Source organism: Geospiza fortis, unplaced genomic scaffold, assembly GCF_000277835.1.
Source record: "Geospiza fortis unplaced genomic scaffold, GeoFor_1.0 scaffold40, whole genome shotgun sequence".
Classification (NCBI taxonomy): Eukaryota; Metazoa; Chordata; class Aves; order Passeriformes; family Thraupidae; genus Geospiza; species Geospiza fortis.
Window position 1 is genome coordinate 16,406,071 of NW_005054297.1, and position 26,762 is coordinate 16,432,832.

Sequence of the window (26,762 nt, forward strand, 5' to 3'; positions counted from 1 at the left end):
TGCGGCGCTGAGGAGGCCCCGGCGCTGGAAGCTGTGAGTGCCGGACACACCGCCCATAGGCAGGGTGTGTGTGTGAGTGTGCGGCTCCTGTGAGCGCTGGCCAGTGCGGCAGGAGAGGATTTGCTCTGTTGACTGTTCCTGTGTGATGATACTGTATGGTTTGCTTTTAAGGAGTTAATGCCCAGTGAGGAGCGCACGTCTTAAAAAGCTAAACATAAAAGGAAGTATTTGACCCCATTTTCAGCCCTTACGGTGCTATGATGGCTTTTTGTGACTTTCTGTTTTCCGCTTAATTTTTTTTCATTGTCAAAAGTTTCCTCTCTGCAGTATTAGGTGCTCTAGAGAGCTCCTACATTCACTTGAATGCTACAGGACAAAATTCTCAAGAGCATCTTTACTGTAGAAAAAGCCTTTTGAAGTACATACCTTTGTTTTGCTTGCCTGTTAAGTAGTGTTTCTTCTGTGTAATCTGCACATTGCTGATACATGTGTAGAATGTTTTGACTCTAATCTTAGGTGTTTTGCCTATAATTCTGTGTGTTATCTGAGGTTATTATTTCTGTGGAAAGTATAGTTGAAAGTCTTCTTTTTTTCTCAAATCCCTGGTAAATGTTATAAGGCAGTAGGCACATACTCAAAAGCTTTTGTACAGATCCTGTAGCTTGCAAGAACCTGAAATTAGGAATTGGTTGCTGTAGGTAGATAGACAGGTAGGTAATGGGAAGATAGCAAAGTTTTTAGAAGAGGATTTTTTGTAGACATAGCTGGTAAAATGAAAACAAATAAAAAATGTATATTGATGAAATGTATCTGTGGAGGTGGAAAGCACAGCTTCGGGTGAAAGAAGAAAAAAACCTAGCTGAACCTCTTTGTGTTTTCAACTGAGTTAAAGAGGTAATATACCATCAGAGCTCTCTGATCTTAAACTTGCTTGATTACAGTTAATTTGGAGGTATCAAAGACTATAATAGGAATGTATAGAAACTTTCTTTTTTGGTAAGGGGATGGTTCTGTTAGAACACTTTAAAATCCACTTGCTGGAAATAATGAAGGTACTGTTATTTTTGAGCTGTGTTTGTCAGGGCATGTTGGTGTATGCTGGTTTTCTTGTTTGAGAGTCCTGTTATTCACAGTATTCCATCTGGGACTGGGAATTTCCTTCGGAAGTAATGAGAGTCCTACAGCAACAGGTTTTGAAAACAGCTTTTTTGAAAGTTTTAGAAGAAATAAATGTGAGTAGTTACTTGTATTATGTAGAGATGAATACTGCCACTTCTTTTTAGAGTGGAAGATAGGGGAAAACTACTTTTGCTATGGTTTTAGTAGATTATATAACGTGATGATGAGGAAACAGCTTAGAGAATTGGACTGTAAACCCAGATGGCCTCTAATCTTCCTCATAATGCTCAATGACATAGGTCAGGATACAGTGTCTGTTGAAATGTTGGGTCTTACACATCTGCAAAACTGAGCAGTTTATCTGTAACTGGAGATAGTTCATTAAAATCATGGCTGTTTTTAAACTGATAAGTATGCATTTGCTTTGGATGCTTGTAAGTTTTAGCATGAGCTTTCCTGTGAACTTTTTATATAATGTACCTTCTAGTTGCATGGCCTAGTGGGCACTTCTGTTGGGATGAAGAAGGGAGTATAAGTCCTTGTGCAGGGACAGTAGGGCAGAGTTCCCAAAGCAGAGGCACTTGCACCTGCTCTGTGTGTGTTATGATTGTGGTTGAGAGATGCAGAAGCAGAATGACTCCAAACTGTGTTACTGTGACCTAGGCTGGCACACTGCCGAGTGGAGATGTGGTTAAGGTGTAAGGAACATGCCTGCTAGATCCCATTTCCTTTATGATTTAGTAATTGGCTGTGTTTGCATAGGAATACTGCCTTGTAAGTGTGCCTCTTGAGAGGGCTGTACTGTGTGATTTTGATTGAATCCTATACCTAAGCAAGATAGATGTACTAGGACACCTTTTAAACTTAGTTCAAGATGAATCTGTTTTCCTTTCTGGAACTGATATTAAAAAACCCAACAAACTTCTTAAATACTTCCTAATCTGTAGTTTTGGGTGATTTCTTCACCTGTGCTTTGTGAAAATTAGTAGTAGATAGTTGCAATAAAATGTTGAGAAAGGGGTTCCTATCAACTTCTATTTTTTTTTTCAGTTAAGCTTAGGGTTATGTCCTAACATAGTGGTGGAACTAAGCTGGAAAAGTTAAATCTCTGCAAGACTGCTTTTCTTCTGCGTCTGTTACAGTTCTTCATAGGTAAATTATGTAGCTTTCTGCAGTGGAATTGTGCCAGCAGCACTTAGCAAATATAGTTAGTTACATATTCTTCACCTTTTGAAACAGGCTAATCTAATTTTACTCTCATAAAGGAATTCTTTTTGTGATCTTTCCACTTCAACAATTTTTTAGTTCTAATGTCAAAACAAGAAGTGAAAATGAAAACTTCAAACATTTAAGTTACTTTATATTGCAGAGTGACACTGATGGAAAGAGATAAGCTCTATGAAACTCATGGTTTTGTTTGGTTTTGGTAGAATCTGTAATGTTAGTGGCAGGTCATTCACTGCTTAAATAGCTTAATGTGTGGTAATGAAAGTAAAAATCCTTTTACTGACGTCTGTTTTCCTTGTATTTTTTCAAGTATGTCATTCAATACTTTGGAGACCCAGTATGTCAAACTTTCACATTCATTTTAATACTGAGATACTGAAAACAAAGTCACTTACTGTATCAAATAGACATCACCCTGGGCCTGGAAGTGTAGGCTTTATGAATTACAAAGCAGCCTTTCTGAGGACTGTACAGTTTGTTTTAAAGTGAGGACAATAGAAACCCTCAAAAAACCCCCAAATCTTTCTTTCACAGATCAGAAGTTAAAAAGCCCCAAACCCACAACTCCTATTTCTTTTTTTTTATGCCAATTTCTGTGTTTTTCTCATTGATACATTTCTAGTAACAGAGTATAGTAAATGGGGAAGTTTAGTTTCCGAAACAGCTTTGTGTTTTCATCATATAATAAATATGTAGTTGTCTTCTCAGATCATGAATCTTTAAAATTTTCTGTGTAAACTGATTTTAATACAGCACATTTCTTTCAACTCCTTATAGATTGCTTTTACTGATCGCTTGTCATGGCAGCAGGAGGTGGTCCCTTTGAAGAAGGCATGAATGACCAGGACTTGCCCAGCTGGAGCAATGAGAGCCTTGACGACCGGCTGAACAACACGGTAAAATTCTTCTTTTCTTTTTATTGCCATTTGATGCTGGACATTAGAATTACCAGCTAAATTCTGTTAGTGCCAGGTAATGGTGCAAACCCCTAAACCTCATCATGCATGGCTCTGCATCCAGTGCGGCTTTACCTGGAAAACATGAGGTAGATATAAGCAAGCAATGGGCATAATTCAGAGGTTGTGAGGTCTATAGGGGTATTTATGGCAAGTGTTTTGGGTAGATAAAGTAGCTAGACACAAAGGCATTGTAGGTGACAGGAAAGTGAAAGCTATAATTTAAAATGTTCTGAACTCCTGAAAGTGAAGGAGTCCCCAGCAAAGCAAAAAAATACAGCTTGAGCTTCATTTGAAATTAATTTAATGCATTTAGGGTGAAATGGATTTAAAATTTCCTGACAAGCTATTTTTAATTATGCAGTGGAGAAAATTTTATTTTGTAAAGTGATGTTTGCTCTAGAAAACTTAGTGCTTACTTCAATTGGCTTGCTATTTTTACTTCTAAAATGGAAGTAAACTCTCTCACAGAATGCAAACATTTGCTTTTTGTCTGGGTGGATAGCAAATATGATTTCTTTTTCTCTCTCTTCTTCCCCTTCAGGACTGGGGAGGTCAACAGAAGAAAGCAAACAGGTCTTCAGAGAAAAACAAGAAAAAGCTTAGTGGGGAAGGTGAAACAAGACTTACGAATGACATATCTCCAGAATCTTCACCTGGAATGGAACGACGGAAGACCAGAACTTCTCATAGCTTTCCTCATGCTCGATACATGACTCAGATGTCTGTTCCAGAGCAGGCTGAACTAGAAAGGCTTAAACAAAGAATAAACTTCAGTGATCTGGATCAGGTTTGTGTGAACACTAGCTCCCACTAGAAATGTGACTCCAAAATGTATTCAGTTATTGCTTAATAAAGTGACAGATGAGTAAAGAATCCTTTCATAAGTGATCAAGGTTAAAAAAACCCAAACTTATAGGCACCATGACAACCAAATCAAAATTCTGTTTTAGAACTTCAGGAAATAAGAGAAAGTTCAGGACTATGACTTTCCTCTGTTTGTGTGATAGCTGTCTTCACTTTCTTGCTCTCAGCCATTACAAAATTCCTGTGTCCTCACAGTATTTCTTACTCATCATACTTGTATGCTACCTGAAAATAGCTGTTACCTTATTTTGAAAATCTGTTCTCAGACTGCCAGTTTATGATCCTGGACATTGTTACCATTGTGGATTAAGCAGAGGAGTATCATTAAAAACTGCTCCTCAGTAGAGCAGAGAATTTTATGGCAGAAATTCTTGAGGCAAAACTACATTTTGGAAATACAGCGCATTCATCCTTCCCCTGTCCAAAGCTAAGGAAAAATATGAGGGATTGAGTCTTTTGGAACAAGGCATAAATTTGTGCTAACAATTTCAGTGCAGAGGCTAGTCTATCTTTACCAAAGGTTGTTGCTAACTTCTTTGGTTATGATGGTTCTTTCCAGTGTGATTCATTGTGTTGACTTACAGTTTAAAGGCTGGGAAAAACTTCCTCCTTAAATGTATGTTAGGGCAGCATGTTGCTATTCACAAGCTTTTAAAGAAAAGCTGAAGTTCTGAGGTATTATGTTCTGCACAGGAATATGTTACTCTTTTATTACTGTTCTTTTCTCAAATGTACCTGGAGAAGTAGACTGCCTTTTGCTACAGTAAAGGTCGAGTTCACAGCAAAAATGAGGAACTAAATTCTGAGAAACTACAAAATGTTTTTGGTTCTCATTGTTCTGGGAGGGTGGATTTGCTTTCTGAAAACTTTATGGCAAAAAATTATTGGCACTGTTTTCAGCTAACTTTTGGCCAGTTGGTGACTGATTAGGTAACTTTAAAATTAGTCTAATAATACTGTAGAAATAGTAATACAAGCAGGGAAATGAAGCAGTGTTGAGAACATATTGGATGAAAAAATAAAGCAATTGTTCTTTCTTTTGTTTGTGTATAGAGAAGCATTGGAAGTGATTCTCAAGGCAGGGCAACGGCTGCTAATAACAAGCGTCAACTTAATGAGAACAAAAAACCATTCAACTTCCTGTCACTACAGATTAACACTAACAAAAGCAAAGATCCTGCCTCAGGTTCCCAAAAAAAGGAAGGTGGGGTATCAGCACAACGTAAAGAGTTGTTTGGAGCTGCTCTAAGCAAGGATTTCTTGCAAAATTGTCAAGCCTCTGCTCATGAAGATGGAAGGGGAGAGCAAACGATGGATAGTAGCCAGGTATTTACATAGCCTATGAAGTCTGAAAAATATTGACTCTTAATCTTCAGTGCTGCTTTCTAAATTTCTTCAAAGTATAAATTCTTATTGGAAATACTTAACTTCTACTCTTCTGAAATGTGAAGAAAACATGAAACCAGACTGAATAATCTGTTCTTTAGAAATCTGCTTGTTGGTAACAGAAGTAATAATAATTTTCATTTTAGAGATTGGTTCCCTTTTATGTGGCTCCAGAAAATGCTCTCACAGTTGACTCTTTTCCTATATTGATGAGCTCAGTTGTGTTTTAGCCTGTGTTGACCAGAAGCCCTGTACTTCAGCCTTGCAACTTCCCGCATGCATGAATCTGTCCTTATAGAGGCTGTTGACTTTTAACCACTTGAGTGCTCAGAGGAGTGAAAATACTAACCTGTCTCCCTTTCATTACTCCTTTGCTGTTGCTATCACTGTGTCTTGTGCATTGAATACGTTGCAGTTGTAGCTGAATGCATTCAGTAACTTCAGTGTCTTTGCAGATTGTGAGCAGACTAGTTCAGATTCGCGACTATATTGCTAAGGCCAGCTCCATGCGGGATGATCTTGTAGAGAAAAATGAAAGATCGGCCAATGTTGAGCGTTTATCACACCTTATAGATGACCTTAAAGAGCAGGAGAAATCCTATCTGAAATTTTTGCAAAAGATGCTTGTAAGTTTGAGAACATAATATGTTTGTTTCTGCACTGTAAGCTTTTTTAGGAGTTGACCATTTATGTTTTGATGGTGCTACTGAGGGTGTTGATTTTGGTATGTAGTACCTTCCATAATTCATTTCTACTGCCCCCTTATATAGCTTTTGATTTGTGCCAATGAAATATTTCAGGCTAGAGAAAATGAGGAGGATGATGTTCGGACTATAGATTCAGCTGTGGGATCTGGTTCTGTAGGTGAGAGCACATCGCTAAACATTGATGTGCAGTCTGAGGCTTCAGATACCACGGTAAGCTGCCTTTTAGCAATTAAGGTAGAAATGAGGGCTTTATTTTGGTTTTTTCATGGGTCTTATGATAGTGTCATAATCTGCAGTTCGATTAAAAATGGTAAATCCCCAAGCACTCCATTCAGGAGGTGTCCATGCGTGTATGGATTTATTTTTTTAATATGAGAAAAAAAGTAATGATTCTGTCATAACAACAATCTGAAGAATCTTTTAAATCTTGATTCTTTCTTCAAAGTACAGTGAAGATTTAATGTGTACTTTGGCAGAGAATTCACTCACTTTTTGTAGGAAGAAATAACTTTATATACAATTTTTCATCTCTAGGTTTGTTTCTGTTAGTGGGGAAAGTATTTAGGTGTTGGGTGAGGGGAGGGTTAGAAATGTATCATTAGTGGGCCATTGTCCAAGCATCTTTCTAGTGATCAGGTAGAAGTATTGATCTAACACAGAAGTTTCTCTCATTTCTTGGAAAGATGGGCACCTCTTCAGAAAATGTATTCTGAGTTTAGTGCTGAGATAAACAGTCCAATTTTCCTTTCTATTTATAAAAGGTTTTTTTTTTTAACAGGGTAAATATATCTTATAGTAGATACAAAGGCATTTTAATAACTTAAGTTTTGTGTCTTCCATTCTATTATACTGAGGAAAAGAGAGCAGGTACTCTTTCTGGCCAGTTAGCACACTGAATGTCCTATGGATAAGGAGAATTTACCTGCTTGGAAATAAAACAGTTTAAACATTAAGAAGCTTTTGTAATTATTTTTAGCTTTATAAGAACCCTTTCTATCTCTGTAAGGAAATAAAATGATAGACATGGAAGATGCACTTTTAATTAAAAAAAATTAAATTTGGAAAATGCAGAAAAAGACAGGTATGTTTTTTAAGAAGTGTCCATGTAAACTTGCAGTTGTCTCAATATTTGCAAAATTTGCACTTAAGTGTTTTGTTTGGCTCTTAATTTTGGATCTAAGCTCTCTTTACATGCAGCTTGAATATTTTACATGCAGAGTGCATACTTCTTGTCATATAATGTTGATTGCTGTATGGAGCTTTACTGTTGTGCAAATTCTAAGAATGACTAAAATTGTCTTCAGTCTTTAGTAGATGTTATTAGATATTAGTTTTCATTATTTGACAAGATAAAGTGGGTAGGTTTGTAGCTTAAAAATATATACTAAGTTGGAGCACATTTTCAAATTCTAACATACTAAACTATTCAATATAGGAGGTATCTTTTAGTTTGAGTTGTCGGCCCCGCATTGAGGACAAACTAGGGAATTCAGCTGCACAAGAACAGGTTACAGACATTGATGTTACACCAAGCCCTAAAGGGAAAAGAGAGAGAGCTGCTCTGAATGACAGGGAAATCTGGCCTTGTGGGATTAATAGCCAGGATCATGGATTGCTTTCAAAGGTACACTTCAAAATGTTACTTTAGCCTCAAATAGGGTTTATACAGGCTAGTCTTCCCCATCCCCCCCACCTCCCTTATTAATTGCTTCAGATGTACTTGTTACTTACAGTGAATGTTCCCACTGGATTGCTTATCTGTATCCAGCTGTCTTTTCATTAATTAGTCTTCTTGGCCTCGAATATTTTTTCTTTGAATAGAAATGTTTCACAATTTTTTCTTCTGAATTGTTAGCATTGAAAGTTAGGATTGATGTAACTCTGTACAGCAGGTTTTATGATTTTATGTAGATCATCCTTCTAAGTTTTGCTGTTCCCTTCTTGGGAAAACATATTGTAAATGTGACTTCCAGACACTTGTCACGGTTACACTAATAGTCTGCCAATGCACATTTAAACTAATACCAAATACAGAAGACGAATTAGAAATTAATAGCCTTAACTTGTTCCACAAGTGTTTTTCTGTAGCTGTTGATACCAATATTTAGTTGGAAGGAAGAAAACTTTCAAGACGTCTTGAAAACTTTATAAAGCGTCTTTTTTTACCCATTATGAGCTTGTCTATGTTGTTGTCCTTCCTGTGATTTAATTTTTAAAAAGACTTCAATCATTTTTTCCCCAAAAATAAAATACTTAAATATTTTGTCAAGCTTACTAGTCTAAATGTAGAACTAAGTTTGAAAAATTTGTTAAATGCAGTTTTCATGAACTCAAGCAAGTCTGGTACTTTAGATAAGGCCTGGATTATTTCATAGGTGAGTGAGGCTGAGACATGTACCCTTGTTCCCTTTCTTCCCCTTGTTCCTTCCTGTGCTGATTTCAGTGTGTGACCTATTTGGACTCTACTCTGCTGTTTATATGAAAGGTGAGAGTTAAACAGCAATCATCAGTGTTAGTTGCCGTGCATCTTTCAGTGACACTTTGAGGAGTTTAGAATTCTGGATGTTTTCAGCTTTCTCTGCTGGAAAGTTGAGCATTCCTTAGTACCCAGAACTAGTTAATAAGATGCCTGCTTCTAATCTGACATTTGATGCGGAATATTTGGACTGAATTTTCTACTTTAGAAACTTAATACTATATGGATAGAAGATTATGCTTTCAGGTTAGTAGTGTTCTTTGTAAATGCTTGTTATTTTCCATTATTTCATGTGCAAAGTGCAATAATGCAACTTCAGACAGGATCAGGATCTTAACTGTGGATGTCTCACTAAAATACTTAGAGTAAAAGTTGTGATGCAAATCTCCAGCTCCTAATTAGCATTGGATGAGGAAAATAACTGAGTTTTAATATATTTTAACTGCTCAGCATGCTTTCATTCTTTCAGAACTATTTCTAATTATTGTTTGAAAACAATGTAGACAGGTTTCTATGCATGTTTTTGTTATGAAATTGATTTACCCAAACCTGATGTATTCTAGTATCAATGCCATAAATACAGCACACAGAACTAAACACTTTGTAGGTTAGAAATGAGATAGAATAATGTTTTGGGCACTGAAAATTTTAGAGATTTTAGACCAGTAAATCAATTGCCATCTTGTGTTTTATATAGCTCCATGATGAAGATAGCCTTACCTTGCTTACCTTTAGCAGTCTTAAAGGTTAATACCCTCTGTTATGATTTAAAAGACAGAGGGAGGCTTTGGTTAGTCTTTGGGTCACATTAGGGCAGCTGACTGGCTTTGTAAAGAAAAAGAAAACTTAAACCCTCTGGAGCTATAAGCGCCTTTTGGTGGTACAGGTTTCTTCCTGTTTGATGTCTGAGGTTTTTTTTCAATAAAGGACTATCAGAAAGGTGGAGCTGTTTCATTTTTACTTTTTTCCATTAACCAGGCTGTTAATTTATATGCAAGTTGTTCTTGCTTTGACACTTCTTTTACTAGTTCTCAACAGATAAATGGTTGTAGTTATGGTAATGTTGCTCCATCTCTTGCAGGCCAGAGATCCTCAACAGGAAGCTAAAGAAGAGCTGGAGAACTTGAAGAAACAGCATGATTTATTGAAAAGGATGCTACAACAGCAGGAGGAATTAAAGGCTCTTCAAGGAAGACAGGCAGCTCTTCTTGCTTTGCAGCATAAAGCAGAGCAAGCCATTGCTGTCCTGGATGATTCTGGTATGTGGAATGATGGTGTCTCTTATATCATGTTAGCATGCTGACTGAATGATTAAAGCTGGAATTGTGAAATACCCATTAAAAAGGCTTTTTTTATTTCAAAGCCTCTGTTTCTGAAGAGTTGACAATGTAACATTATAAAATGACATGTTATTTAAAAACCCATCACTGATTACTGTGGTTTACCTATAAAATCCTAAAAGCATGACTTTCTCCTAAGAATTGGTCTACTCAAAAGATTCAAATTCAACTTATGGCAAAATAAATGTTTTTGAAATTTGAAAACAGTGAAACTTTACTAAGTGGGTAATGAAGTCATAATCTCTGGGGGAAATAAATAATATTTGTGTTTGACTTTCTTATGAGCTGTTGGTTTGTATTTGGGGGTAAAATAGAAAGAATCATTTGGATCTTTCAACTGCCACTTGCATATTTAGTATTGTTTGAATATGAACTTTGAGGCAAAGGCAAAAAACGTTCTTTTAAATTTATTTCTCTCATAAAGCTTCTTGAAGAGCAAACTTCCAAGACACCATTTGCAGATGTAAATATTGCAACTTACACCAATATGAAAGCTTGTTGTACTGTTAATTTATTATTTTGAGAAAGTGAAATTACCTACACCGTTGTTAGTTTAGCTATATTAAATAATTGCAGTTTTATTTCTAATAAGTTTCTATCAGAATTAGACAAATGGGTTGTTTTCATTTTGCTCTGACCTTTTTAGCAAAACACAGAGCAATGCTAAAGTCATTTTGTATGCTCCCTTACAAAGCGGCTCTGGGTTGTCTTGTTAGTATTTTTGTAGCATAAGTCATCTTTGAAGAGTAAAGCTGGTGGAAAGGACACGAAGTTAAAAATACATGCTGTATTTTTAGAGGGTCAGTATGTTGATGTTGCTAAACCACACATTTTTATTTAATAGCCTTTATTTCATCGCTGTGGAAAAATATTTATATTTTCCCCTTTTTCTGTTTGCCCAGTTGTAACAGAAACTACAGGTAGTGTTTCAGGAGTGAGTCTTACATCAGAACTGAATGAAGAATTGAATGACTTAATTCAACGCTTTCACAATCAACTTCATGATTCTCAGGTTAGTCCTGAGATTGTACTGTACAGATTTTGCCATTATCAGTTTTTATTCTCTTTAACAGTGCAGTTCAATGTTTGTCTTGCTCATCTGTGTGTATTGCTAGTGAAGTTATCAGAGTTCCCCCCAAACTTGAAAACTCATCAAACTTGAAAATTCCTAAGGGTGATTAGCTGACAGATGTGTCTCATGGGTTTCCATTAGAGTCTGGAGAAGTAGTTTCTTTATTGCAATTTAATTATTAACTCACCATATTATTGGAATGTCATTAGAGTGTTTTCAGTATATTTCCCTTTATAATATTCTTTGTTTTGGTGTTGATTCTGGTGTTGCGTATAGAAGGTCCGTGAGAAAGCTTTTTGTTTCTTGCAGTTTATTTACCCTTTTTTGTAGTACCCTGAATAAAATGGAATTTACTCTTTTTAGACACAGTCTGTGCCTGACAATAGAAGGCAAGCAGAAAGCCTTTCACTTACCAGAGAGATTTCACAAAGCAGAAACTCTTCAATGTCTGAACACCAGTCAGATGAGAAGGCACAGCTTTTTAACAAGATGCGGATGTTGCAGGGTAAAAAGCAAAAGATGGACAAACTATTAGGAGAACTTCATACACTTCGTGACAAGCATCTAAATAACTCTTCTTGTAAGTCATTATAGGCAGAACTATATTTTTTTCATGAATACCATGTTTTTAATGTGCATCTTTTGTAACATTGTGTTTGAGATTACAATTGGTCAATGAAATGCTGGTGATAAAAACTGTGCTGGGGCAATATTAGTGTAAATGGTTTTTAATGCTGTACAAGTTTCTGTCTTAATGAAAAACTCTACAAGTAATGATGGTAGTGTCTTAGCACTTAATGATGACGAGTGTATTAGCACTTTGGTTTATAACACTGAAGTTGACTAATGTGAGGATGTGATGAGATTTTTCCTTCAAGACTTGTCTGTGACACATCTGGCTTGTGAAAAAAAGAGCCATATGAACTTGAGCTTTGTGTGTTTTCATCACAGTATGTCTGCATTTGTGTACTCAGCACTTCATGTGTTAGTAGCTTTATGGCAATATGGCTTTGCTCCCTCTCTGTCAAAAGGCTTTCATGTGCTCTCATGTCAGGGACTTCAATCACAGGCCATTCTAGAGGGCCTTATGTGTCTGACTGGACTAGAGCTTTGGCTTTTTCTTTTAATGGCTTTGTGCTCTGCTTATTGATGCAGACCTGTCTGCTTGCTGCTCTTGCTCTCTATTTCTAACAATGCATTTGTACTGGTGACATTTGTTCTGTGGCTGAAAATCTCTGAGGGGTGATCACAGCATATCTGGTTAGCATTAAGAAATGAGGCCTCGAAGCATGCACTTGGAGAAGGACATGTTGGTTTAATAGTTATGTTACTGTCCCCCAATTTTTCTGTCTGTATTTAATGCATATAATATGAACATACTCAGATATGATTTCATGTGGCTGGAAGAAGCAAACATCCAGTTTGTTGTACAGCAAATGGACAAAAGAACTTAGCAGAGGTGAAAAATTTGCTAGGATTTTTCTTTTCTTTTGATCAAAATTCTAATTTAATTAGAATTTTAAAAATTCTAAATTTTAAATTTTTATAAAGAAGCAATGTATCCCTAAGTAAACCCTTGAAAAATCTCTATGGACAGATTCACAGCATGAAAGCTTCTACTTCTGACATTTGATAAAGCTAAAAGGGAATAACTGAAATCTTGTTTACAAAAGCCACCTTATTACTCACTGCCTATTGACATTGCATGCAATGAAACTTAAGAAAAAAGCTTTTGTTTTGCTAAGGAAAGAAATTATTAACTACTGTTTTGTCTATTGATAACATTTTCTGTCGTTATTTTAATATAATTCAATTAAGCAGATTCCTTATTACGAATTGTTCACATAACCTGTATTTCTTTTCTGTAGTTTTTCCTGCTTCAAGTTCTCCTCAAAGGAGTGTTGATCAAAGAAGTACAACTTCAGCTGCTTCTGGTCCTGTAGGCATAGTAACTGTTGTCAATGGTGAACCAAATAGTCTGGCATCTGCTCCCTATCCTCCTGATTCCCTGGTTTCTCAAAATGAGAGTGAAGAGGATGAAAATCTAAATCCAACAGAAAAGCTTCAGTAAAAGTTCTTTAATTTTTTTCAGTGTTTGCTTTAGTAATTTGGAGTGTTACTTTTTTAATAAGTTTTGTGTTAAGTAACTATTTCCATTTTTTGATCTACCTAATTTAGTATTACAGATTACTTAGTAAACAATCTAATACAGTTAACTGAATTCAGAGCTTCGAGTGTAAAGTTCTTATAGCTTGAAAACTGGCAGTAAACTCTAAGAACTTTAGACTGTATATATGCTTTTTAACTCTACATTGATTAGCATAATACAGCAAAACAGATTAAATACTCCTTTTTTCTTCCTCAGGAAGCTGAATGAGGTTCGTAAGAGACTGAATGAGTTACGTGAGTTAGTTCACTACTACGAGCAGACATCTGATATGATGACAGATGCTGTGAATGAAAACACTAAGGAGGAGGAAGAAACAGAAGAATCAGAAAGTGATTCTGAACATGAGGATCCACAGCCTGTTACAAATATTAGGTTGTTGTATTTTTGGTTATTCAAAGTCTTTGTAGCTGAGTTGTTGCTTCAGGAAACCTGCAATACTTTATTTGAGTCAAGCTGAAGTAACTTAAATCTATGCTTATTACCTTAACAAAATTACAGAATTTTTAATTTGAGGTAGCTGCTACACAGATGTTTAATGATTATCTAATCCTTGGTGTCTTATTTATTTAGATTAGCATGAACATTTAGAAAATCACTATAAGACTTCAAAAATCTGTAATTCCTTTGGGTTTAAGTACTGAATTATGTGTATGGAATTTCATTAGAAGGTTACAGTCTTAGACTAGAGAATTGGAGTAAAAAACCCTTCAGTTTACAGCTACAGTCTGGCACCTGTGTGCATTTAGGGTCTCTGCCTGGTAGAAATGAAGAGTCACTTAGCTATGCATCATACAAAGGTTTTATAATGTAGACATATACCTATAAGACCTAATGTATTGTTGCAGATCTAGCAGGGGATAATTTAAAGCTGCTTTGGTTGTTTTAAGAAAAAGTAAGCTGTCGGAGAGATGAATACGGAAAACCTCACAGTGTCTGGACGGATTTTATATGGGGTTGGAGTTTGTTCATTTGGGGGTTTTGTTGGGTTTTTTTGGGGGGAGGGGTCAGAACATCTATTTGTAAAAAAGTTAGGTAGAAAAAGACTGAAGTAAAATTGTATCCATACCAGTTTTTAAAAAGTTAACATAAGTAATTTATTTCACCCTAGAAACCCTCAAGGAATCGGTAGTTGGAGTGAAATAAATAGCAACTCAAATGTGCAGTGTGGAACTAATAACAGAGATGGAAGACATCTTAATACAGACTGTGAAATAAACAACAGATCTGCTGCTAATATAAGGACTCTAAAAATGTCTTCTGCTTTAGGTATGTTCTGATATCTTCCAGTAATTTTACTTTTTAGTGCAGATAATTCTGATAGCTGCACAGAGTTTGGGAGATCCTTGTTTGATTAGCAGAATATTTAAGACCCTTATCATTAAGCTAATATTTTTCTAATGTCCAGTAATTACAGTGGACTTCAGAAGTTCAATAATGTGTCTTTGGTATTGTTTTGTTTCCTCCTCTCCCTGTTTCAGACTGTCATAATAGGGAGAATGACAAACACCTCGATCTACCCCAAGGTGAAGATGATGAAGTGGAAGAAGATCGAGTTAGTGAAGATTCCATGTCTAGTCACAGAAGCAGCCTGGGTGATATGGCTGGAGATGCTGAGTTTGAGCAGAAGATCAATAGGCTTATAGCTGCAAAACAGAAGCTTAGACAGTTACAAAACCTTGCTGCTATGGTGCAGGTATGTTATAAATACAAATTTGTGCACAAAAATTTAGCATGTATTGTTTTGTGTTATCTGTACCTTCTGATAGGGAAAAACTGCTTAATGCAACATTTAAAAAATGCTTATTTGTAGTCTGGGGAAAAAGAGATACTGTTTGATTTTTCTGATTTCAAAGATGCTACTTCTGAGGTTCAGTTCAGGGATTTTCTTGGAGGATGCCAGCCTAAGAGAACAGTGGTCTTTAACCTTAGCACTGGATTACAAAATACAAACCAAGAAGTAGATCAGTGTTATTTTTTTAAATATTAGACATTTTTAAGATTATACAGAACATTCAACACGTTTAGGTTTTTGAGCCCTAGATTTTACAGTGTTGTTCAATCAATGAGGAACATGTTTCATTAAAATCTTTGGATGTTGCAATATATTTGACTTGCCGTATTTTGGTTTGGAGGCAGTGGTTTTATTTATTTTGAGAGTTTTGAGGGCCAGCTATAAGTTAGAAGTGTTTTTAATTTAGAATATCTCATGCTAATCTAGTGATGTTAGCAGCACAATGCCACAGATCTAATGTCCCTTCAGAATGCTCACATTTGAACGCCATCTGCTGTAATGTCTGCATACTGAATACACAGAGGTGTATCAGAAATGAAAAGGCTTTATGTGAGGACTTTAAAATCAAGCTCAGTTGGAACCTATGTTTTACAATAGCAACAGTATAAACACAAAATTGTTATTTCAAGATAATACTCCTGTTATTTCTCAGCATCTATATCAGTGTTGTTTTCTATCATCACTATAGAGATGCTAACTGTGCAGTGGTATAAATCGGAATTAGAGATGATTCAGCAGCGTCCTTGATAAATAGCCTAATTAATGGCATATCTTCAATCGTGTTTCCAAGGCTTATTATGTGTATGTAATCTCAGCAAAGATACAGTAGGTCTGTGAGCTGTGTCATTCTTGGTCACCAATGGTCTCTCCTGTTCAGCATAGTCTTTATGAAGAATGATTACATTGGAAAACAAAAGTAACAGTGGCTACGGATTTCATATTTTCAGTTTGAGAACTGAAAATACAGAAATTATGAAAAAAATAAAAGCAGAATAGAAAACCAGTAGGACTTTCTCCAAAATATTTCAGATTTAGTTTTCAAGAGTAGTTTTGTAATTGTTAATAATAAATATTTAAGCTCACTGATTGTGGTAAATAAACAGTCTTGGTCACCTCAGTCTCTTTCTGTTCTTCCTTCTTTTTTCATATGCTTTTATGTTTCTCTCCACTGAGTCACAGGCAAGTGGTTTATGCTTCAAGAATGAGACAAATTATTTACATTTAGAGTGGAAGTTTCACTAGTTCAGGTTGAGTTAAGTAACTTTAAATTCTCTCATTAACTCAATTTATCTTAAAGTCATGATGCCATGGTGATAATGGCTTCTCAGTTCTTGGTTTGTGCTAAAGATAAAGCTATTCAGACTGATTCGTTTTGAAAAAATCAAACCAGACAAACTAGACAAACTAGATATATTACATTTTTTGTATCAACTTGAAAATAGTCTTAACTGCCTTTCTGACATCCTTTTAGTATGATGATCCAGAACCTCAAGGAACAATTGCAAATGCGTCTAATATCGGTGACTTGTTGGGTGAGGGGGAAGAGACAAAGCAACAACCAAACAATGTCCGAGCAAGTTCCAACAAGTTAAAAAAAGATGTGCGACTGAATGAGAAAGCAAGGTAAGCCTTTGTCAGAGGATGGTAGAGCTGTGCTTTAGGCAACTTCTTGCCAAGTAACATGTGGATAACTTAATTACACAGAGAGAAGTTCTATGAAGCTAAACTTCAGCAGCAGCAACGGGAGCTTAAGCAGTTACAAGAAGAAAGAAGAAAACTGTTTGAAATCCAGGAAAAAATTCAAGTGTTACAGAAGGCTTGTCCTGACCTTCAAGTAGGTAGAATGTATTTCTTTGCTATCTTAAGGTGTTGAGCAAAGAAACAAAAAATACCTTGCTCACCCCTTTTTCCCTGTGAAAATTGGAAAAAAACTTAAACTGGTAATGCTTGTATACTGTAAGCAGATGTTCTAGAGTTCTGCTTATGTCATTCACTTTTCAATGGTTCTTGTTCAGTGGTTAATTTCACTGTGGTTTGTCTTCAAAAGCCTTGACAGAGTCTTCAAAGATACAGAACCTTCTGTCTTATTTTTAGCCTGAAATTTGTCTGTCCATACTGGTCAGTCACTGCTGCTTTACTTCTCTTAGTAGTCATTTGCTGGTATTTTGGAGCAATGCTGTGATCAGCGCTTCATTGGATTTTAACTTAACTCTACAGGCTTTACTGTGTTTCATGGACTTAACTTCTTTCTGTGAAGTGAGCAGTAAATTATCAATACTGTGCATCTAGAACATTATATAATAATACATCAGTTTTGTTGATTGCTGGGTAACTTCTGAAATAAATGTTAAGCCTTGATGCAAAAATCCTTTTCCCAGGATGCTGACTTTCTAGCCTCATAAAGCCTTAACTGTATTGGGTTTTAACTGCAGGGAAGTTTTAGAAAGCTATTATATTCTATTTTGCCATTTTTCTTTCTCTTTCAGTTGTCAGCTGGCCTGGGTAACTGCCCAGCAAATAGACAGTCTTCACAAGCAACATCAACTCCAGCCATGAATGAGTGTAACACAACCAGCAAGCCTTTATTTGAGTGTGATGAATCATTACCAGTAGGCAATGAGGTATTTCATACTTGATATGCAGTGACTTTAAAAGGGTTTAGAAAGAAGTTACAGGTTGCTTGGACACATTTTAAGTAGCTGGCCTGGGGAGTGGAGTAGTAGCTATTTTAACAAAGCATATATAACTTCTTTATTTTTTTCTGGAAAGAAGGAAATACTGACTTGAACTGGCAAGACATTCTCCCCCAAATATAGCAATTGTTACTAAATATTAATGTGGTAGTTGAATGAATTTTGAATTTTTACCATGAACATTTGATACTGTATACTGTAGGCAGGTTATCCTTCAAGAAAATGGTGAAAGTATTTGTTGAAACCTGATTTATCTTTGTATCTTTCTTCACCTTTTCCCCTGAAATTGTCTTTGATATTGATCTGGATAGTACTTATTCTTTCCTGAAATTATGCTAGCATTATATTCTAATTCTTCCATTTTACTGCAAGCAGTTATGGTCTGAGATGAGAAGACATGAGATTTTAAGAGAAGAATTGCGACAGAGAAGAAAGCAACTTGAAGCTTTAATGGCTGAAGATCAGAGAAGGAGAGAGCTCGCAGAAACAATATCTACTGTTGCTGCATCTGTTAAAAGTGAAGGGTCAGAAGCTCGGTGTACTCCACAGCAGAGCCGGACTGAGAAGTAAGAGCACAAGTTATTCTGTATTCATCAATGGGTACTTCCATTGTTCAGTAGGATGTCAGTGTTGAGGGCAGTTTCCTGTGTTCATCTGACCACTCAATGTGATGATTTAATAGAGCAGGAAATTAATTTCTTGGCTTGTGAAGTGATTGTTATTTAGCAACTTGCCAGTTTTATGGGTTTTTCCAGCATATTAAGTCTCTTCTGTTCTACTAGTGGGGAAAAGAAATACCTAAGAAGAAGAAATTGCATGGAAAATGCCAAATGATCAGAGTAGGTTTTTTTCATCTTTACCCATTTTATAGCATAGTAAAGCAATACATTTCCAATACAGACAGTAATTTCATTTATCTGTCCCAGTATTAGAAGCAGAATGCAATTTTGCATTGGTGAGAATCACAGAATCAACTGGGTTGGAAAAGACCTTGAAGATCGAGTCCAACATGTGGCCTGAAACCATCTTGCCAACGAGACCATGGCACTGAGTGTCACATCCAGTCTTTCCTTAAATGCCACCAGGGACTCCACCGCATCCCTGGACAGTCCATTCCAATGCCCAGTCAATCACTAATGTCCAGCCTAAACCCCCCTGACTCAGCTTAAGATTGTCCTCATGTCCTGTCACTGATTGCCTTGGAGACAAGGCTGACCCCCCATCTGGCTACACCTTCCTTTTAGGCAGTTGTTTATTGTAGAGCAGTATGGTCTCCCCTAAAACTCCTCCAGGCTAAACAACCCCAGCTCCCTCAGCCACTTCTCACAGGACTTGTGTTCCAGTCTCTCCACCAGCCTTGTTGCACTTCTCTGGATATGCTCCAGTGTCTCAAAGTCCTTCCTATATTGCGGGACCCAGAACTGGGCACAGCACTCAAGATGTGGCCTAACCTCTGCCAAGTACAGGGGAAGGGTGACCTCCCTGGTCTCGCTGGCCACACTATTCCTGATATAGGCAAGGTTGCTAATGGCCTTCTTGGCCATGTGGGCACACTACTGGCTCATGTTCAGAACAGTTCAGTTCTTTTTGGTGCAGCGTGATTAATTACAGATAGACTTGCAATTGTCAACAGATTGTTTTAATAATTCGTCATAAAATTAAAAAAAAAATGCTCATTTTCCAAACGCCCCTTTTCTCCCTGACCCTGCAATGTTCACTAGGACAATGGCTACCTGGGGAGGTTCTACCCAGTGTGCCCTAGAGGAAGAAAATGGAGATGAAGACGGTTATCTCTCTGATGGAGCTGGTCAGGTAGAAGAAGAGGAAGAAGATGCATCAAGTTTGAATGACAGTTTTTCTGTTTATCCCAATAACAACATACCAGAAAATGCCTATTTTGGTAAAGGAAACAAAGATAGGTTAGTAACCTTATTTGTTGATCTGATACTTGTCTGAGTATTTGGAAGATGGTGGAAGAAGCATTGCATTAACTACAAGGCATCCTCACAGCAAAGGAAAATTCTTTTTGCTTGTTAGCATCAGTTTCTTCTCTGAGTCTTTGCAGCTGCAATGTATATAACTGACTTGGTGATTTCTTTTGTATTCAGTCTTATTAAAAATCTGCCATTGAGCTCTCCAGTTGTGTGGTAGTGGCTTCTGATGCTCCCATTTATTTTTAATCAGCTTAAAAGATAATCACATGTGTGAAATTTTTGCTATGATCAGTCTCTTCAAAAGTAGTAATTCAGAGAATTAAACTGACTCTGAATTTTTTCCTTCTAAATTGCTGGCTTCTGTAGTTGTGGAAACTATTTCTTAATTATTGTGAATAGTTTTAACTCTTGTTTACCTGATTGACTTCCTTCATAACATTTATGTGATTAAATGAAAATACCATGTTAAAAAGAATGTATATATCTGCAGTTATTTCTTCTGGTTTGCATACCAAAATTATTTTAGTAGACAGTGGGCTCATCAGGGGCTGGACTTGTCAGTGTATTATGTTGGTGGCTTCTGTTTTCATTGAGTACATGTTAGCAGTAATGGAAAATACTAAAAACAAGACCCAGGCACATTCGTAGCCATTCCTTTTTTGACAATTATAGTCAGGTGGGGGGACTCCTGTTTTTTGTTCAGGATAATTTTGGGTTGACAAAATGGCATGTGTAATTAGCTGGCCCGTGCCATGTGAGTTTTTGATGCACAACTTAAACATAATGTGAATAATGTTTGAATTATCTGATTTTGTCCTCATTTTTCAAATTTTCCCAACCCAGGTGGAAAAACTGCCGTCCCCTTTCAGCAGATGGAAATTACCGTCCAGTGTCTAAGGCCCGGCAGCAGCAAAACATAAATATGCGGCGTCAGGAAAATTTTCGGTGGATGTCTGAGCTTTCCTATGTGGAAGAAAAGGAACGATGGCAAGAGCAGATCAATCAGTTGAAAAAACAGCATGAATTTAGCGTCAGCATTTGTCAAACTTTGATGCAGGATCAGCAGGTAGATACGAAGAGCTGTTATTTTGCTGTTCTTATTTGCCTTTTATTCTCTTTCTAACTCCTTCTAGCACTAACTTCTGTTTTTTGTGATTGGTCACTGTTACATATTTTCTTTCCACAGACCCTCTCTTGCCTTCTGCAGACTTTGCTCGCAGGCCCCTACAGCATGATGCCCAATAATGTTGCATCTTCACAAATACATCTCATTATGCATCAACTAAACCAGTGTTACACTCAACTGACTTGGCAGCAGAATAATGTCCAAAGGTTTGTTGACTGTATTAATGTTTAACTGTGGAATTTGAAATGCTTCAGTAACAGAAACATGGTTATGTGAATAAAATATTACATACAGATAGTGGTTAAATATGAGACTCTTGAACTGCTAGGTTGATAACAAGCTTTTGAAATTGTGTGCAGCATTTCTGGTTGTTGTCTTTTTCCCCCATGACCTCTTTAATACCTTTAAAAGTACTTTCTAGTAATCTTCATTGAAGAGAACCAAAAGTTGGCAAAAATCTGTTGCAATAGTTATTTTCTAATATGGTTTTGTGTCTGTAGTCTTCACTAGACTACCTGGCAAGATTCTGGATTCTAGTGGTAATATACAGCAAAAAAACTTTTTGTCCTTTCTAAGTGTTTTCAGTTACAATTTGTCCTTCTTACATTCCATTTGGATGATGGAATGTAAGATTCCATGATCCAAGTTATCTTTTTTGAAAAAAGATCTAATTGTCATTTTAATTCATTGCATGAAAGTTGAAGGTCTTCGTCTCTGTTTTGTATTTAGTAAGTGATATATAGGTGCTGTCCTCTTACACAGTTTTTAAAATCAATTCTAACCTCAGTTCTGTAAATACTTCGTATATTTGATTGGTTCTGTTGAAGTTTTCAGCTTGCTTATTTCTTTAGTATGTATCAGGTTTTTTTGTTCTTAGAAGGATATTTAAACTGTGCATGTGTGACCACTAGTACAGAGCAGTTGATTTTAAACCAACTCAGGATTAAATATAAGTAATTTTTGTCTTGAGTTTTTTTATAAGCTAAATGGAGCACTTCTTTACGTACATTACATGGTGTAGGTGAAAAAATAAGAAGCTCAAATTACTTGAGTATAAATTTACAGTCTTCCCATAATATTCTTCTTTTTCCCCAAGTTGTTATTTTTTCTTATTTTCAAGGCTGAAACAAATGTTAAGTGATCTTATGCAGCAGCAAGAGCAACAGTGTCAAGAGAAACCATCAAGAAAGGAGAGAGGCAGTAGTGCACCACCACCTCCATCTCCTGTTTTCTGTCCATTCAACTACCCTCCACAACCTGCGAACCTCTTTAGTGTTCCAGGATTTACTAATTTTTCCTCCTTTGCTCCGGGTGAGTATTACTGTAGGTGTGAGAAGTAATATGAATTTCAAAAATTGACATTTTCTCATTTAATTCAAATTGTAATGTGAACTTAATGAAACTCAGTCACTTTTCCTTTATATTGAAATGGTCTTAAGCAGAAGTTTACTACTTATTGCTGAATATTTGAATATTTTTACTTCAGTATGAAAAGCAAGATTCTCTCAGTATGAAGTTAGTTATACTTGAAAATGCTCACTCCATGTAAGGTTTCAAATGTTCTTCATCCAACATCCAACATACATCCAAAAAAGCAGTGTTTGAAGCTTTTACATACTTTCAGCAATCATAGTTGAAATCATGTTCTGAGTGAACCATGTAATTGGAAGGTGGTGCTTGGTAATTATTTCTGTTTTTCTCAGAACTTCAAACACTCATGTTTGTTATAAATGCCTGTAAATGGAGCATGTTAACCAATTTTTGTTCCCAGAGTTATACAGTAACTGTTGATTTGGATACAGTATTCCTAATCTCTCTCTCTAATCTACTTTTTGCTGTTGGATTTGGAGGAAAAGAGTGTAGGTATTTTACTGTATAACTCAAAGTAAACAAAGCTGTCTTAATATATTTCGGTCCTATTAGGAAACCAGGAAATAGGCATAGGCCTAGATTAGAACTTTCAAATTGCAGAGTCTGTTTTCTGTTTGAGAACATTTTTAAAATTACATGGAACCTACCCAAAAAACCAGTTAGATTCAGTTTGCCACTTCCATAAAGATTCTGATGTTAAAATTGAAGTAGTATGAATCTATGACTTCTTTGGCTCTATAAGTACCTGAACCATTGGAATTTTCTTGTCAGTTTGATGGTTGAAGTATTGATAAGGTCTTCAGGCAGACAGAATTCTGCCTTTTTCTGGAACTGTTGTTATTTTTACTTTCGCTTTTACAAGCTCTTTATTGGAGTTTCTTGAAGGACCATGATCTCCATTGATGGGATTGTAGTATCCAGTAGTGTTCAAAACCTGCACTAAAGATAAATTCTGGTTGTTTACAGTGCTTTCAGGATGAAAACAGTTCGTGCTTACTTCTCCAATGTGTTTTTGCTTCATAATTTCATGCTGCCACACAGTATGTCTCAAATTTGAATTTTACTACACAAATAAATGAGGTAATATCTTTTGACTCTCCTGTTTACTTTGTAGGTATTAACTGTAATCCAGTGTTTCCATCTGGTTTTGGAGATTTTGCACATAATGCTTCTCCACGCAGCAGTGAGCAGCAGGAGCAGCAGCATCCTCTAGATCATAATACTTCTGGGAAAACTGAATATATGGCATTCCCCAAACCCTTTGAAAGCAGTTCCTCTAATGGAGCAGAAAAACAAAGGTATTGAATGTCAAAGTGCAGCTCTCCTTTAATAATTTCTCCTCCCTTTTCTGGGGCTTGTGGGAATTCATCATTCATTAAGGGAATTTATTGTCATAGAATTACTATATGAACTTGACTTTTGTAACTTCTAGTTTAATTTTTTTCATTTTTTCAGTAGTGTTCTGCTTTTCTTATATTAATTAATGTATCATTTAATGAAAATTTTAAAATCAAATGTAATCTTGGAGTGGTGTTCTAACACTTTCTCTAGGTGGAGTAAGATTTTGTTTCTGTGGGATTGTTTTGAAACGGAGTTGTTTGAATAACTAGAGGATGTAGTTTCAGTGAGTGCTTCTTTTTTTGCACTACTGTAGATTGCACTGAATGTTGCTTTAAGAAATGTTTTGACCTCTGGTACTATTTGAGTACAGCAGTAGCTGCTTAAATATATTCATGTTGAAACCAGTGATAGATAAATGGGAAGTTCTGTTTTCCATTTGGAAGGGTTCTCTGGAGTTATTTATTTTTCAATATTCATTTGATGTCTAAGTAACAAGGGCAGATAATTTGCATTACAGATAAACTGTTTGCCTGGTAATACATGATGTTGCTGTCTGAGAGATGAGGTTATGGTATATTGAAATTGGTCTGTGGGTCTTTTCTTTCTGACAGAAGGAATCATAGACAATCTGAAGAGGAAGTGGAAAAAAGATCAACTTGGCTTGATGATAGCCAAGAAATGAAGAAAGATGATCAGTCTCAGCTGAATGCAGGTTTTGCAGTTTCAGTACAAAATACTGCTTCTGGTCATAAAGATCAGTGTGATATGAACCGGAGAAGAGAGTTTGATGAAGAGTCTTTGGAGAGTTTCAGTAGCATGCCTGATCCAATAGACCCAACTACTGTGACAAAGACATTCAGATCTAGAAAAGCATCAGCACAAGCAAGCCTGGCATCAAAAGATAAAACGCCCAAATCAAAGAATAAGAGGAAGAGTTCTTCTCAGCTAAAAGGCAGAAATAAAAATGCTGGTAGGTTGTAAAGTAATCTTGGATACTGTGGCAAACTTGGCTTGGATTATAATCATTACATTCCAGAGAATTTACTCTCCATAAATGGTACCTATAATAACAAAAATAAGTTATTGAAATGACTTAATTTTATATAATACAACTGCATAAGGTTTTTTAGGATTTCTGTCAATAGAAAATAAATGACCAATTGAGAGGATCATGGATACAGATATGTGCAAATTTAAAATAACATAGAAAATCTTCATTTTCTTCGTGTTCAAACTGGATTATTTACTGAAAAAACTTCATTAAAATTGTGAGAAGAGAGAGACAGTACTAATTAGTATAGAAGTACTGTTGGAGCTGCTGAGGATTTAGTACTACTGTATGGCTTCAGTATACAGAGGAAGATTTTAGTCTAGGAAACATTATTAGTATTTTGCATCTTTAAGAGTGCCCTTGAACAAATTTTCTAAAGTAATAAAACATTTTGTAAGCTGTTTCTTTATTTCTTCCCTTTCATTTCCTCCCATTAGGTTATGAAAGTGCAAGTGCTTCTAGTATGTGTGAGCCCTGCAAGAACAATAAAAGCAGACATTCTGATGACGTGGTTCATGCAAAGGTGTTCAGCAAAAGGAATCAGGAACAATTGGAAAAAATAATTAAATACAGTAGATCTACAGAAATGTCTTCAGGTACTCTTTTCTAAATGTTTAATTATTTTGTTAACTTATGTGAGTAAGGGACCTTAGTTGCTAGTGTGCTATTTAAATGCAGTGTGTTTTGGCAGGAAGACAGGACTGTATATTTAGCATGTAGATTTTGCATTTTAATTTCTAAGGATGCTGTAAATGTAAATGTGTAAAAAGTTTGATATTAATTGCTTTTGGGCATTCTCTGTATATTAAATACGTGATTAAAGTAATTTAGAAACCTTTTACCGTACAAAAAGCAAAAATGTAGCCAATCTCACCCATTTGTTGGTGATTTTATGGAAAGTAACTGTTAAACTGATGAAACTTTGCTTAATGTTTAAACTACATCCTGTACTGCATACATGTCTTCTTCCTATTTGTGCTTAAATGAGCCCCATCAAACATCATTCAAATTCAGTCTTTTAACATCACATAAACCCTTACATTTTATGCCATCTGCACTGCTTTTCTTGTATCTAGATCATACCAATTCTCTCTCTTGTGCCTTTTTTGGTTCTGCTGTTATTTCTGTTTTGTTTAAGAGATGCAGAAATTTTGGTTGTTGTAGCACAATATAAAGCTTTGCCAGTGTAGCCATGTCCACACTAAGAGCTGTTTATTAGTGTACATAATAAACTTCACTGGTCAAGGTCTCATTCTCACAATAAGCAGCTCTGATGTGGTTTGGATGACTAAGCAGTCTTCCTCCTGCTGTTTTGTATAGACCCTGTCTTTATTTCTGGTGCGCATTTTTGTGTTTATCACTGTCTATCCCCACTTTCCTACAGCGCATGCTAGGAGAATTCTGCAGCAGTCTAACAGAAATGCATGCATTGAAGCGCCAGGTAATGCATTCACTGCTTAGCTTCAACAATATGCTATTACTTTTTTTTTTCTTCTCTTACCTTTGGTCCTATAACTCACTGTTTAGCAGATGTTCAAGGTTAGTGCTATAGCAGCACCTCCCTATAACCAAGACAAGAGAAGTAACCTTGCATGAAGTGCAGTGTTACCAACTGCTTTGAATTACAGTTGTGGAAACCGTGGTTACCACGTTCTTGATTAGTAACAATTACAAATATAAAATATGGAGGTAGATACTGCATCAAAAAATTTATTTCAGTAGGCATTTTTAGTATGTTTAAAAGCTCCTATTGCGTATTAGTAATGGGGGAGGGATGCAATTTGTGGTAACTTTTCAAAGGTTGAAAAAGCTTGCCTGTGCTTAAAAAAAAGGTAAACTATTTGCAGATAATCAAATTGCACAGTAATGTTTGCTGTATTGCTAATAACTTCCTTAACTTGAATACTAACAATTACACATCTGTTAAACTGAGTTTTCCAAATTTAGCTATGTTTCCATTCAGCACTTCCCAAATAATGCATGTAATAATTTGATTGTTGTGATGCAAGGATAATCCTTAATTTTCAAATGAATGGGAGATTTGTTAGGCAACACATTGTCTTGTATGTAATAGGGTTTAAGGGTAGGAGGTTTTTTGTGAACTTGGGAGTGATACTAGACATGTATAAGAAAA

The 26,762-nt window shown here is 36.1% G+C and overlaps 1 protein-coding gene across 10 annotated transcripts in view; it reads left to right on the top strand.

The window, feature by feature from the left end:
- The first annotated feature begins 14 nt into the window (after positions 1-14).
- The window catches only part of PCM1 (pericentriolar material 1), a 39,886-nt gene continuing 13,138 nt past the window's right edge, over positions 15-26,762 (top strand). For 2 of the 10 annotated variants that reach the window (XM_031057591.1, XM_031057746.1), the window contains exons 1-24: positions 15-33; positions 3,124-3,242; positions 3,847-4,092; positions 5,223-5,495; positions 6,011-6,181; positions 9,820-9,997; positions 10,981-11,090; positions 11,514-11,730; positions 13,019-13,217; positions 13,516-13,692; positions 14,429-14,586; positions 14,799-15,013; positions 16,584-16,735; positions 16,817-16,946; positions 17,599-17,733; positions 18,178-18,371; positions 19,527-19,724; positions 20,583-20,805; positions 20,926-21,071; positions 21,986-22,176; positions 23,351-23,534; positions 24,189-24,547; positions 25,066-25,224; positions 26,013-26,069. In XM_031057591.1, the coding sequence (XP_030913451.1) occupies positions 3,147-3,242; positions 3,847-4,092; positions 5,223-5,495; positions 6,011-6,181; positions 9,820-9,997; positions 10,981-11,090; positions 11,514-11,730; positions 13,019-13,217; positions 13,516-13,692; positions 14,429-14,586; positions 14,799-15,013; positions 16,584-16,735; positions 16,817-16,946; positions 17,599-17,733; positions 18,178-18,371; positions 19,527-19,724; positions 20,583-20,805; positions 20,926-21,071; positions 21,986-22,176; positions 23,351-23,534; positions 24,189-24,547; positions 25,066-25,224; positions 26,013-26,069 (4,168 nt within the window). In that variant the 5' untranslated portion in view covers positions 15-33; positions 3,124-3,146. Of the gene's footprint in view, positions 34-3,123; positions 3,243-3,846; positions 4,093-5,222; positions 5,496-6,010; positions 6,182-6,355; positions 6,473-7,697; positions 7,887-9,819; positions 9,998-10,980; positions 11,091-11,513; positions 11,731-13,018; positions 13,218-13,515; positions 13,693-14,428; positions 14,587-14,798; positions 15,014-16,583; positions 16,736-16,816; positions 16,947-17,598; positions 17,734-18,177; positions 18,372-19,526; positions 19,725-20,582; positions 20,806-20,925; positions 21,072-21,985; positions 22,177-23,350; positions 23,535-24,188; positions 24,548-25,065; positions 25,225-26,012; positions 26,070-26,762 lie in introns of all 10 variants that reach the window. The other 8 variants (XM_031057721.1, XM_031057832.1, XM_031057865.1 and 5 more) reach the window with 7 other exon arrangements.